Source organism: Phascolarctos cinereus, unplaced genomic scaffold (assembly GCF_003287225.1).
Source record: "Phascolarctos cinereus isolate Bilbo 61053 unplaced genomic scaffold, phaCin_HiC Scaffold_3;HRSCAF=262, whole genome shotgun sequence".
NCBI classification, from domain to species: domain Eukaryota; kingdom Metazoa; phylum Chordata; class Mammalia; order Diprotodontia; family Phascolarctidae; genus Phascolarctos; species Phascolarctos cinereus.
In genome coordinates, this window is record NW_027555736.1 from 71,836,809 (window position 1) to 71,851,039 (window position 14,231).

Below are 14,231 nucleotides of genomic sequence, written 5' to 3' on the forward strand. Positions count from 1 at the left end.
GCTCAAATCCTGCTTTAGACACTCACTGGTTGTGTGACCCTGGGCAAATCACTTAACCAGAACAAAGAAATGGCAAACTACTCCATTATCTTTGCTAAGAAAACCCCAAAAGGGGCCACAAAGAGTCGACACTACCGAATAGCAACACGCGCAAACGTTGTCCCTTCCCTCGAGGAGCTCACAATCTTAACACCGTCAATACAAGATATATGCAATGTTACTGGAAGATCACCTCAGGGCCCTAGCGGACAGGGGAATTCGAAAAGGCCTCTTGCAGAAGGCAGGACCTGAGATGAGTCTTGGGAAGGGGGCGCTTTCCAGGCCCATGACTGCCCACCAGACTGTAAGCTCTTTGAGGGCAGGTTAATTTTGCCTCTGTATCCCCAACGCCTGACCCACAGTAGGCACTAAATCACTGGGGAAACATGATCTCTCTAGTGGCGGCCCACAAGCCTGTCCCAGGGCCCTTCCGGCCACGAACTAGATTTGCGCGTGAGGACCCTGCCTGGACTTAACAGCGGGCACGTCTGCGGGGTGAGCCGGAAGGCTCCCCGGTGACCGGCGGCGGGGCCTCCCCTCCTAAGGCAAGTCGTCCTCCCCACCTCCCCATCCCCAGTCCTGCTGAGCAAAAAGGACAGCGCCAGCAATGCTGCGAGAGAGGAGGAGCCAGAGCAACAGCCAGAGCTACGACTGTAACGGCATCCCTGGGCAGTTTGACCTTGAAGCCCTCGCCCCGCCCCCTACGTCATCCCGCCCGCAGCGCCGGTAGAAGAAGGAGCCAATAAGAAGCCCGCACCCGACTCCACTTCCCCTCAGCGAGGCTTCCCTCTCTTTCTGTGGCCAACCAGATATCGAGGTGGTGGGGTCCAATGGCTGCGACCAAACCTCCTGGAGGCTTTAGCCTATCAGTGCTCAACGTGAAGTTCTCCCGCCCTCCAAAGGGTACAGAGGAGGGTCACTTGCGGAGAGGATCCAATCAATGGCTAATAAACAAGAAGCTCTGAAGATCAAAGGGGAAGGGGCGGATCCCAAACGCTAGCAACGCCTCGGGATAAGGAGCGACGGGTAGATTCACCAATGGAACGCGCACCATCCCTGTATTTGAGGACGGGGTGGGGCTATCACGGCGGATGCGCCAATGGTTGGCTGGGGGGCGTGTCCACGGGGGCCAAGCGGGAGCCTGAGGCCCCGCACTCGCTGGGCCGCGGCTGGAGCGGACACGGCGGGGCCGGGGGGAGGTGGCTGCAGCGGCGGCGGCGGCGGCGGCGGCGGCGGCGGCAGGGGTGGGAGCCGCAGCTGGCCCGGGTGGATGGAGCTGGAGGGGCGGGGGGCCGGCGGCGTGGCGGGGGGGCCGACGACTGGGCCGGGGCGGAGCCCCGGGGAGTCGGCGCTGCTGGACGGGTGGCTGCAGCGGGGCGTGGGCCGGGGGGCCGGCGGCGGGGAGGCCGGGGCCTGTAGGCCCCCGGTCCGGCAGGAGCCGGAGCCTGACCCGGACTACGAGGCGCTGCCCGCCGGAGCCACTGTCACCACCCACATGGTGGCGGGCGCCGTGGCCGGGATCCTGGAGCACTGCGTGATGTACCCCGTCGATTGTGTCAAGGTGAGACCCGGACCGGGATCCCCCACCAGCACCACCTGGTCCCAACCGGAATCTCGGGCCCCGGTCCGAGCCACCCTCCTGGCCGAGACCCGCCTCCGAGATCCGATTCGAACCGAGACCTGATGCAGGGACCTGATTCGAACTGGGGCTGACATCCGAACCGGGCCCAGGACAGAGGTCCTATCCAAAATGAGACCGTCGGTTAAAAGGCTCGTGGTCGGACCTGGGACCTCCAGGTGGATGGGGAAGGAGGGAGGGAGGGGCAGCCAGAGGTGCGTGAGTGGGGGTGGGGGTCGGGGTCTCCCCTCTCTGTATGGCCAGGTGGTGGTGGTTGGAGGTCTTCCGAGTCATTGGGTGGGGAGGGGGTGTTTCCCGGTTATCGGATGTGCCCTGGGCAACTCTTTGCCATCTCTGCCATCCCAGATGATGGGAGCAGGAGCCAGAGTCTGGGACTTGGCAGCAGGAGAAACTCTTGGCCTGTCATGCTTCTACCTCCTGTAGGGACTGGGAATCGGAAATGCAGCCAGAACTCTGGGGTCCCTGTTGGCATGGTCTGAAGAGGAGGGTGTCCAGTGTCTTAATGCCTTGAGCATGATGTCCTGAACATGAAAATTGAGCTGGAACCAGGACATAGATGTGTGCAGCCCCAACAAGGGAGGTGGGCAGGGCCTTAAACTGGTAATGAATTTCTGTGGCCACCTGCCACTATCCAAAAGCAGGGATGAAGATGAGGGGAAAATTAGTGTATTTGAAGCATATTGATTGAGACAGCACCAGAATATCTGGTCCAATTCAGTTGAAGGCAAAGTCAGCCCCGGTCAGAACCAGCTCATTACAAAGCAGTATGATTAATGAATCAAAAAGTTAGATCCCATGTAGAAAAGAGGCTGTGGAAGCTAGCAGATTCCTACTGTTTATTGGTTATGGCCGATGAAGCAGCTGTCAAGGTGATGAATGAAATGAGGGCAGAATTGAAAGAAACAGTAGCAAGTTGTGGAGGGAAGAGTTGTGATGACAAAACAGCAGTGTCCTGAGGCCCAACTACATCACGAAAGATCAGACATTAGCTGACAGCTGACAAGCTCTCTTCCCCACATAGTATTGTTTTCCAAACAGAAAAGTAGAGAATTGTATCTTAAAAGTAACCTAGTTTTATGTCCTGGAGTATACATGGTAAACAGTCTTCTCCAGGGATCTCCTCTTGCTCCAGTAGTGTTTCATATTTTCATTTGTAATCTGGATAAAGAAATAGAGAACATGCTTGTTAAAGTTTTATGAATGACAGTGAAATAGACAGGACTAGCTAGTACTTGGGGAGGTGATACAAATGTGAAACAGTTACTTTAGTGGAGAAGATTCTCTGCTGATTCTTACCTCTGTGAACTTGGGCAAGTTATGTAACCTGTCTGGGCCTCAGTTTCTCCCAGTGTAAAATGAGAATGCTAGACTAGATGATCACTTGAGGTGACTTCCAGCTCAAAATCTATGATCTTATGATGCTACAAATGTTAAAGATTCTATATAATCTCAATAAATTGGAGAAATAGAAATGAATGTGTTGAATATTATCCTGGGAAACCTGGATGCTAGGCCCAGATCTAATCTATGACACTAACTAGCTATGTGACCTTCAATGAGTTCTTACTGTCTTTATCTGTAAAGGATGAGATGCTTTCCAAAATCCCTTCCAACATTCTATGAGCCTAAGAAATTCAGGAGAGACAAGTAGCAAGCAGGGAACTACAGAAGGAGAGATCATATAAACATGGAACAGATAAGGGTCCAGTTGAAAAAAGATTCAAACCCACAATGAAATATATTTAGACTAAAGAAGTCAGCATTTGAATTTGAAAAAGTAACATGGTCCAACTGTAAAGTAATTGTACTATACTTAGATTGTTAGACTATTTCATCTAGCTCAAGGCGCTATATACTTTAAGGAAAGTTTCAGGAAATTAAGAAGCAAGCCAAGGAAGAGCAGTGAAAATCATTTTGTGATTCAGAAAGTTACTAAAATGAGTAACTCTGAAATGAGATTAGTTTCTCACAGGCAGACCAAAACGCCTGCCTTCAAATGAGAGGTGTCACCTTGCAAGGCTAGTGCTGCCAGTTAATGCTGCCATTGCTCAGAACAAACTCCTCCAAGAATAGCTGTCAGGTCCCTCTGTCCTTTGGAACACTCTCCTCAGTGCAAAATCTGGGAAGTGAGAGGTTGTCCTAAGTCATTCAGAGGGAAGCCTGGTGACCATTGTAGCTGTTTAGGCTGAGTAAGCCTGTTTGTAGATGATAACAGTAATGAGGCTAGTTTTCTCATGCAGCCCAGAAACCAACCCTGAAGATGTCCTCTAGGTAGAAGTCCCTGAAAGCTTTAAGCAATGACAGCACCAATTGAATGAGAGTATAAGGTGGTTGCTGAAGGACAGCGTTCCTTCAGGTGGATTAATTCTAAAGTTAAAAAAAGGTCTCACTACTTGATGATACTCTCATCTTGTTGGTTTAGAGAACAGAAGTCCTCAGGGAAGTTTTACTGTCTTCAAGTATACAAAGGCTGTTTTAAGTAGAAACATTTTTTTTTCTTTCCCTTAGTGCTAGATCTCAAGTTACTGGAGAGAAGTAGGTTAAACATAGATAACATTTTGTGAGAGGATGTTAGATCCCATTACACACATGCAAATGCAGTTCTCTTCCTTTCTTCTAGAAGCCTTCCCTGACGATTCTCCCAGCAGATACATTACAAATGGAAGGGGAAAAGCAGAAGGGGAACAACCCTCTGCCCACACATCCTCACCCCACAACGACAAAGGACATTCACAGCAAGTCTGTAACTGAAAGTTGTCACTTCCTCTTAGCATCCAAACCTGCACAACCCTCAGATGCCTTATCAAGATCAGGCCAGCCTGAAATCTCCTTATGAGGGTCATGAACCAGAGATACCCAGCCCTGTTGTGCCACAGCCACCGCAGGGCAGAACCAGACATGCCACTTATAGCCTGTAATCTAACAAACAGTTGAAGGGTGTGTGATTTGGATGTAGGAGCCAAATGAGGAGCTCAAACCAGGTGACCTCCAAATCCTGTGATCCTTTGGGCCTAAGAAGTACTGTTTCCCATGTGTGTACCTCCAAAACCAGTAAGCATTTAATCAGCAGGGTTCTCCATGTTCATCCTAGGCCCATAACCTCCTTAACATCATCTGAGGAAATGCTCACCGTGCTTTCGAGAGTCCTAGGGAAAAGAACATTGGCTCAGAGTAAGAAAGCCTGAGTTTGAATCCCAGCTGTTCTCTGTAACCATGTACTTGTGGGGCCTTGGGCAGGTCACAACCTCCCTAGCCCTTAGTACTGGATGAAGTGATTTCTCCAACAGCATTCATAGAGGTTGTTCATCAGCCTGCTGAGAATCAGCCTCAGTTGAGGTATAAACTCAACAAAAATGTTCTCCAATGGCATGGGGAAAGACCTGTACAAAGATTAGATAGAAGAGGGAGAGGCAGCATGGTGTGATGGAAAGAGAATGGATCTGGAATCCAAGAGCCCAAATCCTAGCTCTGTCACTTACTGTGACTTGTGTAATCATAGGCAAGTCACTTGTGCCCACATGCCTAGGTTACTCTCCGGGCATCAGTTTCCTCATCTGGACTATGTCATCTCTAAGGTTCTGTAGCACTAAATCTATGATCTTAGGACCCATCCTGTCCATATCCTGTGACTCTCTTGTGATTGTGTTAACAGGTTAAGAAAGAAGACACTAAAATCTTCCCTGTATATATTGAAAGTGATATAGTCATGTGCCTGGAGGCAGAAGGCTACAAGTTCCTCCCAACTCCAAATATAAATAATAAGAACTTAAAGTCCAAAGAATATGGCTTTTTCCTCATGGTATTCTAGGCATTCAAAATTTTTACGTATCTTATTAAGTCTAAAAAATACTTGTTCTTTTAACATAAGAACAAATCCAGAATTGGATATTTATTTAGTTAAATTACATAGTGTGAAGATATCTAATGAAATTACTTCAAGCCTTCATAAATATGATTGAACTCATTGTCTGGATCTATTCGTTCTGAGATTAAGAGGCAGAGGGGGCAAATTAGAGTCGGGAGAACCTGGGTTCAGATTCTACTCAGTAACTATCTGTGTGGCCGTAGGCAAGCCACTTAACTTCTCTGAGGTCTGACTTTCTCATCTGTGAAGTGAGGATAGTAATAGCAACTACATCACAGGGTTGCTGTGAGCCCTTAATGACATAACATGAAAAGCTCTTTATAAATCTTAAAAATACTGTGTAAATATCAGCTACAGTGATGTCCCAGTTGGTGAGAATAAGGAAACTTCCTCTGAAGTGTTCACATGACTGAAACTCTTACTTCATATTCCCATTGGGCTGGAATCAATGACCATATTTTGCATAACTAAAACTTTAACGAATGAGAATTTAAATACATGTCACCATTTCAGGAGATTTGTTTATTCCCACTAATGGGGTTCTACCTGGGATATTGATAAAATACTGTGTGTGTGGTGGCTTTGAGTGCAGTAATAACCAAGACTGTTTTCTTTGAAGGGGCCAGGAACCACTTTCACACTGAACTCTCCAAAGTTCTGTCAAAATCCTTGATTGAAGATCCTCTCTTCATTTTCATGAAAGCTTGGTCTTTTTTACCTACAAACTTGCATAGCTGCATTCATTGAGCACCTCTCTCAAATTCTAAATGAGTCCTCTCAGCAAGCATCTACATTCACCAAAATGAGCCTTTTGAATGGGGTTTAGGTGTAGCCTTATTTATTGAAATAAATCAATTCACTTATACTCTGATTTCTTTTCCTCTGTTTTGGTGGTAAGAACTCCTCAAAGATACATTCAAGCTAGATTACCCAAATACAATGTTAACTCCAGCAAGAATCAATAAGAATGTTAGAAATCTCCCCCCTCCCCCCACCTCTGTCCAAAACCTGGAGAGAGGGAATGTAATGGAAAGAACACTGAATGTGGAGGCCAGATCCTGCCTCTGGAGGCTAGGCACTTACCTGTCTGTAAAATGAAAAGGCTAGACCTGATGAATTCCACGTTCCATTCCAGCTCTAAATCTTAGTATCCAGTGACCACTTAATTCCATTGATTAACACAATTTTATACTTATTTTTGAGTTGCTGTCAGGTTTTGATCATCTGTTTGGGTTATTATCCATCTTGTTTACCGGTAACCGTGTCCACTCAGTGCCAGTTAACTGCTCAGACTGGTCATCTAAACAGTTCTTTCTCTGGGTGGTCTGAAAGATTAGTAAATATGTTTACTTGTATTTTCCATGGAAAAGAACAATGGCTTATTGTGATGGTTAGGTCAGTATATATTTGTATAATCCTCTGGGATTCCACTCCTCTAGGTTTCAGCCATATCCACAGTGACTGTCCATTCGGAAAGTACTGCAGAGGAATGTGGAATGCTGAGCGCTCTCATTAGTGACCAGTTAATCTAGCCTCCCATGGACTCCAGTTGCTTACTCTGGTGATACAACTTTTGATTACACTGAATTCACACAAAGGGTCAACTGTTTGGATCCAACTGAGTCCAGTGATTCGAAGAATAGGGAAAGGGAGCTAGATTTTAAAATGTTGCAGCTTTAAACAGAGTACCGTATTCAGGCACAATTTGACTGATTGGTAAATGTGCCTGGTACCTTCTGAATCAGTGTTGCCACAGTTACACAATAAAAGAATATGATGGTTGTGTTGATCCCAGGTCCACATGATATTTCATGTCTCAAGTCAACACCACAAACATTTATTCAATGACTTCTGTGTGTTGGGCCCTGAGGGGAACAGAAGATGCTGGAGATATGGTTCCTGGCCTCCAGGCATTTACTTGTAACACACAGATGAACAGGCAGTGGTTTGGATTGCAGAATGCTCTTCAGAGGAGTACCTGCCAAGAGGATATTGTGGCCTGCAAGGATTTTTCAAGTAAGATTAACTTCTTAACTTGTATTAACATTTGCTCATGGACCACACAGAAGGATTCTTACCAATGATGAATGGCATTTTCTACCACATTTTTGGTTCAGTGATGGCACACATGAGAACTATTGGAGTTCTTATTTTCCAGGGCTTATTCTGCCTCCTGAGACCACTTTGGCTTTTGGCCAGCTGGTAACAGAAACTTCAGTGCAACCTCATTGCACAAAATCCCAGAAAGTGAGAGCTGGGAAGGATCTGAGAGGCCGTCTAGTCCAACCTGTACACCACAGGCATCCCAACACTAACACACCCAACAAGGGATCAGTCAGCCTCTACTTGAAAGTATACCCCCTCCTTAAAGAAGGCAGCCCTTTTTTTCTTTTAGACAGCTCTTGTTGTTAGAGGAAGTTTTTCCTGACATCGGGCCCGAGGAGGCCTTCCAGGCAACTTTTCCCCATTGCTCCTGATTCTGTCTTCTGGGGCCAGACAGATTAAGTGGAATCCCTCCCCCACACAACAAGCCCTTCAGATGATTGAAGACAGTTGTCATGGTCTCCCTGAGGCTTCTTTAGGCCAAATATGACCAGTTCCTGCAACTGATCCTCATGTAACGTGTACCTGAGGCTCTTTACCATTGTGGTTGCCCTCCTCTGGAGTGTCTCCAGCTTATCAGTGTCCTTCTGCTGTGGTAACTAGAACTAAATTAATAATCTGGCTGATAGCGGCGTAGAGTACAGTGAGACCATCACCTCCCTCTTCCTGGAAGCTCACCCTCTTTTAATGCAGCCTGAGATCACATCATCTTTTCGTCTCCCACGTCACAATACTGACCCATTGAGCTTACAGTCCACTAGAACCCCCAGATCTTTTTTAGAACAACTTCTCTCTAAACACACCTCTCCTGACTTGTGCTGGTGAAGTTGATTTTTTATACTCAAGGATAAGACTTTGCATTTATCCCTTTTTCATCTTGGTAGATCCAGTCCAATGCTCCAGTCAAGCCTGTCAAGATCCTTTTGAACCTTGACTCTGTCTAGCCATCCCTCTCAGCTTTGTGTGATCTGAAAATGTGGTGAGCATGCCATCGATGTCATTGATAAAAATGTTCCAACAGGGCCACACACAGATCCCTTGGGTACTCTACTGGAGACCTGCCACACTGCCATTGAACCATTAACCCCTCTTTGAATCCAACCAGTTCTGAATTTAATTCTAGTCTAATACATATTTCTCCACAAGAATGATATGAGATGCTTTACTGGCTAGAATTGCTTTCCAAGTAAATCTAAACCACTTTTAGAGTTTTAGGAAAGCATGGTTTCCAAGTAGACCATAGTCCTATGTATCTCCTATAAAACAAATTAGGAATTCCCTCTCTGCTAAGGCAGTCCCTTGGAAACCAAATCTCCAGCATGAGCCTATCTTTCCAACCACAGAGAATCTAAGGCATCTTGCTGCTTGTCAGAACTATTGGCCATTCTCTCATTAGATGGCATAATGTGTGGGCAGGAACTAGGTACTAGATAAGTATTGGTCAAATTGAATTGGAAACCCATTTTGTAGAAGAGCTCTCAGATAACTTGAGTTTATTTGGATATTAAGTATCTAATTCAGTGGAGGTTGGAGGAAACTTCCCTCTCTGAATTACAGGGAGCCTCTTTGCTCTTGTGTGTATAATTCATTTTGAGATTCCCCTAAAGGATACATCTATAAATCTAGAGCTGTACTGTTCTCGAGGGGAGTAATGTTGTTCCACCCTCTGGCTCAGAGCTGGCTAGAGTAAGAGGGGACACGGGGCTCTGAAAGACCTTTAGATTTGGAGAGAATTGGAGCCAGAAGCCAGGTATCACTCCTGAAGATCGGTAGTGATGTGTATGGCATGACGTCATGTGGAAGGCCCTTCTGTTTACCTGGAACCTTTGTGTTTGTTGGGGTTGAGGGAGGATGCCTAGCTCTCTGACGTCATTAAGGTCACTTTTCTTCTGTGGTTTCAGACCCGGATGCAGAGCCTACAGCCAGACCCAGCTGCTCGATACCGCAATGTGTTGGAGGCCCTGTGGAGGATTGTTCGAACCGAAGGCCTATGGAGGCCCATGCGGGGGCTGAACATCACTGCAACTGGTGCCGGGCCTGCCCATGCCCTGTATTTTGCCTGCTATGAAAAGTTAAAAAAGACATTGAGTGATGTAATCCATCCTGGGGGCAATAGCCATATTGCCAATGGTATTGATCCTTCCTGTGCTGCAACCCCACCCCACCCCCAGCTTATTCTTTGGTCTTTATGCTGCTGTCAACATTTAACTGCTTCAAAACATTTTTGAAGTGAAGCTTTGGGCAAGATTAGGCCAGATTAGAAGGGAAGCACCAGCAAACCTTGAATTTCCTCGGGTGTTCTTAAAAAAACCCATTGGCTTCAACAGCACGCCCAGTATTCCTTCCTCTTCTCTGCACCCCATGTTCTTTTCTCATGGAGTCAGAGTTTCTAGTGCCATGCTGACTGGGGACACTCATGGAATGATCTGTCTCCACGTCATTCCTTAGATAGGCAGTTGTCATGTCTCATGGGCAGGGTTGCTTGTGGTACAGGAAGCAAGCACTTATCACAGTGTCTGGCACAGAGTAGGTCCTCGATAGATGTTTGTTGACTGCGACTAGAAAGTAGGAGCTACTCCCTAAGTAGATATTCAGAGGAGCAGAAAGACTAGAGGTTAAATGTCCTGAGATGAATCTTCAACAAGTTTTTGGAATGGGGTAGAAACAATTTATAAGAGAGGTAGTAAAAGGCCTGAAAGTTATGTGAAAACAGGAACTTTGGGGCATGAAGAGAATGAGGCAGGTCAGGCCGTAGCTGCCCAAATTTCAAGAGTTGATTGTGGTATGTGCTAGGGATGCTGTGGTTTGAGGGGTGAAGGAGAGGTGCAGACAGGAAGATCTAGAAAGAGGAGGTACATGGTCAGGAAGCTACAAGATGAGTCCCTTCCTTTGTGAAGTCAGGGTGGCCCTGTAAGGCCAGATCCCTGCGTGACTCACCCACTACCTCTCCCTTTATTCAGACAATCAAACCGACTCTTGGGTAGCTCACGCGGCTACAGCCTCGGAGGCTGATTCCATTCTTTTTTTTTTTTTAGGCCATTGGGGTTAAGTGACTTGCCCAGGGTCACACAGCTAGTAAGTGTCAAGTGTTTGGTCTGAGTCCGGATTTGAACTCAGGTCCTCCTGACTTCAGGGTTGGTGCTCTATCCACTGCGCCACCTAGCTGCCCTGACTGATTCCATTCTTAAAAAGGTCTTTTCCGGGCACATCTTTGGGTAATATCCATTGACGCTTCCTGGGCCTCTTGACAGAGCTTTGGCAATGCCAGGAGGTATCCTTCCCATAGTGTGTAGCTGCTGATTTGTATTGGCTTGTCCCCATTAAGTCAATGGGATCATCCAACTCTATATTTTTAAGTCTGTTGACTTCTGATTTCTTGCCTTGGTATAGCCTCAGTTTCCCTTTTCTTACCTCTGGTCAGCACACTGGATGACTTTTGGGACACAGTGATTGGTGTTTGGTGGGTCCTACTTCATCCTAGGATCTCAGTAATAACAGCTCACAGTGATAAATAGATAGCTGTATAGACAGTTCTCTTTGAAGTTTGCAGAGCACTTTGTTATTACCCTCATTTTCCAGACAGGGAAATGAGGACCATAAAGGTTAAGTGAATTACCCAATGCCACAAAGCTAGTAAGAGTCAGAGGTGGGGTTTGAAACCAGGTCCTGACTCCTACTCCAGCACTCTGCTCGCCGTCTCCTGGCCTCACATGTGGAAGTTATTTTCTTATTTACAGGTGCAGCAGGGTGTGTAGCAACATTACTCCATGATGCGGCCATGAATCCAGCAGAAGGTAACAATTTTCCCACCTTTCTCCCTGAATAGGGAGTTGGTCTCTGCTCTTCTGGACTCCCTTGGCTTCTTGAGGGGAAGAGAGCTGGTGGGATCTCACTCTCCCACACCCTTATTGCACCTTGGGTCCTTCATGTTTTCTGCTTGGTGGGGCAGTCCCCTTGGGCAATAACGATGTGTTTCCCTGCATCGCTAGGATGGGAGTGGGAGGGGTGGATGTTTGACAGGAAAAGTGCTGGGCTTTGTAGAGCCTACTTAGGGTCCATCTGTGGGGCGCAGACCCAGGTTTGAGCATCCTTGGTTTCTTCAAATGAGAAGTAAAGATGAAGTCTGGATTCCTTTTCTTAGAGGAATATGCTTAACCCCTCAGTCAGGGGGTCAGTAGGGAACAGAAGCAACCATATAGCTAGAAATAAATGGGGCTTGTCTGTGGCACCGTTGGGTTTACCTTGTATTGCTATAGCTCCTTACTTGCTTGGGCCAAGGCCAGGTGGAGGGAGTCTGCAGAGCTCAGCAGCTTTGATGAGGTCAGAAGCCATGCAGGCACACATAGCTCCCGCAGCATTCTCTCCCTGGGCAGGGGGAGGTGCTCTGATATCAGAGTAAAATTCTCTGGCTAACTGCTCTTTTCCTTTCGGTACCAGCGTTCCTTCATGCAGCTTCTCCAGGAGGGAAGTAGTCTCTGTATTCAGAGTTAGCCGCTCTTGTATCTGGAGAAGGGATTGGGAATGTTAGGTCTGTGTTTATTATTATTATTGTTGCCAATAATAATAATATCTTATATAGCACTTAATTATTACAAAGCTCTTTACTTACTGTCTGCCATTGATCCTTACAACAGTACTCTGAGGTAGGTGGTTCAGCAGTAACTCCATTTTGTAGCTGAGAAAACTGAAGCTCAGAGGCTGTGACATCCCTAAGCTAGTAAGAGATGGAGCTAGGTCCTGAGCCCAGGTCCAGTGATCCTCCACTACTAAGCCTTTGTTGCCCTCTGGGACCATGCTTCCTCCACATTTCTAGCTTGGATGTAGGGAAATATTAGCAAGAACGGGAGTAGGGTGTTCTCTGCAAGGCGGCTTAGCCGTAAGAGATAAGAAAGTCCGTGAACATTAAGGATGTTTTAATTGACCTGAATGAAGGATCTGTCATGTCCTCATCCCCCCACTCTCAATCTCTCTTTACAGAAAAATTGGTAGCTTATTCATCTCTGTTTTTCTTCTCTTTCATTGGCTGATCTTCTGGCTTGGGAATCTGCATCTGGACACCACCACTCTTCTCCCTTCTTCTTTGGCCATCACCAGTGGTCAAACAGAGGATGCAGATGTACAACTCACCGTACCATCGGGTGACAGACTGTGTTCGGGCAGTGTGGCAGAATGAGGGGGCTGGAGCCTTTTACCGCAGCTACACCACCCAGTTAACCATGAATGTCCCTTTCCAAGCCATTCACTTCATGACCTACGAATTCCTGCAAGAGCACTTTAACCCACACAGACAGTACGACCCCAGCTCCCATGTCATCTCTGGGGCCTGTGCAGGAGCTGTAGCTGCTGCCCTCACTACCCCTTTGGACGTTTGCAAAACACTGCTCAACACCCAGGAATCCTTGGCTTTGAACTCAAATGTTAGTGGACATATCACAGGCATGGCTAGTGCCTTCAGGACGGTGTACCAAGTAGGCGGGGTGACTGCCTACTTCCGAGGGGTGCAGGCCAGAGTCATTTACCAGATCCCCTCCACGGCCATCGCGTGGTCCGTGTACGAGTTCTTCAAATACCTAATCACCAAACACCAGGAGGAGAGAAGGGCTGGGAAATGAGGCGGCATCATCCCAGGGCTCAGTACTGCCCTGCCCCTTTTGCCCTGTCGCCACCTTCGGTTCGTGTTGGAGGGGAGGTGGAGAAGGCTTTTCTGAGGATGTGGGTGTCATCACCAGTGCCACTTCTTGCCAGTATGTGTTGCAGCTCTCCTGCCTTTCCTTGCCCGGCAGAGCTTCCCCCAAGGAAGGGCAGTGCCGCACATAGCAGCACAACATCCACAACTCATTTGTCATCCTTGGCCAGGTGTCCTGCTCCAGATCATAGAGCGAAAAGTCGAGCTCCTTCTCCTGGTTCTGAATAAAGAGGCTTCTTTAAATTAAATGGTCTCATTGGGTTTGTCTTACAAAAGGAAGTAAAAAGCTGCTGACCACCTTTGCTTCCACTGGGGCCTTGAATTTTCCTAGTGTTCTCTTCTTCCTTCGTGGGTTGTCTTTGGTTTGGAGGGGAGCTGTGGCTCTGGGGGCTGTTGTTAGAGTACCCACCCACACTGGTGGGCACTCAGGCCCTACCACTTGTCTCTCTTCCCTAAAGGAGTAATGCCACGCTGGAGAGTTCCTGGGGCTTGGCTGGTCTGATTTGTAGATCTTCACACCCCCCTGCAATAAAAGTTTCATTTTGTCTCTATCTCATTTTAGGGTATTTGCAAGATCTTAAGTTTTACAATAAAACTTGGAAGGCCTCTGGGAAAGAATTCTACAGTGCCAGGGGCTTTGTGTCTTTACATTCACATTGTGCTTATACATGGTGCACAGACTGTGAGGAGCTGAACTTTTTACTTCAGATGATACCTAAGTGCCATTAGGTAGTTCCTCAGTTCTTTGGTTTATACTGACCTGGATGCTTGGTAAAGCAAATTAAGTATTGCACCTGCCTTCAGGGGGCCTACCGTACTGGACGAGGGGAAATCTAGGAGCCACACTCTTGGCCCCAGGGCTCAGTTCTTTCAAATTCACAGTATTCGGCCCTGTCAAC

The 14,231-nt window shown here is 47.2% G+C and overlaps 1 protein-coding gene across 4 annotated transcripts; it reads left to right on the forward strand.

Moving 5' to 3' along the window:
• Positions 1-1,294: 1,294 nt before the first annotated feature.
• Positions 1,295-13,580, forward strand: SLC25A28 (solute carrier family 25 member 28). 4 transcript variants are annotated; one of them, XM_078150930.1, is made up of 6 exons: positions 1,956-2,258; positions 4,299-7,559; positions 8,531-8,625; positions 9,548-9,776; positions 11,384-11,440; positions 12,741-13,580. In XM_078150930.1, exons 4-6 carry the CDS (start codon positions 9,554-9,556, stop codon positions 13,256-13,258), a joined length of 798 nt encoding a protein of 265 aa, XP_078007056.1. In that variant the 5' UTR covers positions 1,956-2,258; positions 4,299-7,559; positions 8,531-8,625; positions 9,548-9,553; the 3' UTR covers positions 13,259-13,580. The 4 variants fall into 4 exon arrangements, with proteins under 4 accessions (XP_020852508.1, XP_078007054.1, XP_078007056.1 ...); XM_078150929.1 differs by having other exon boundaries at positions 4,299-8,625; XM_020996849.2 differs by lacking the exons at positions 1,956-2,258; positions 4,299-7,559; positions 8,531-8,625 and adding an exon at positions 1,295-1,600.
• The last annotated feature ends 651 nt before the right edge of the window (positions 13,581-14,231 follow it).

What these genes read in the sequence shown, in the direction of transcription:
- SLC25A28 (XM_020996849.2), top strand. Translation starts at nt 1,310, where the DNA reads ATGGAGCTGGAGGGGCGGGGGGCCGGCGGCGTGGCGGGGGGGCCGACG. An exon ending in ACCCCGTCGATTGTGTCAAG is followed by an intron (nt 1,601 to 9,547) that starts GTGAGACCCGGA and finishes CTGTGGTTTCAG; the next exon opens with ACCCGGATGCAGAGCCTACA. An exon ending in GGCCATGAATCCAGCAGAAG is followed by an intron (nt 11,441 to 12,740) that starts GTAACAATTTTC and finishes GGCCATCACCAG; the next exon opens with TGGTCAAACAGAGGATGCAG.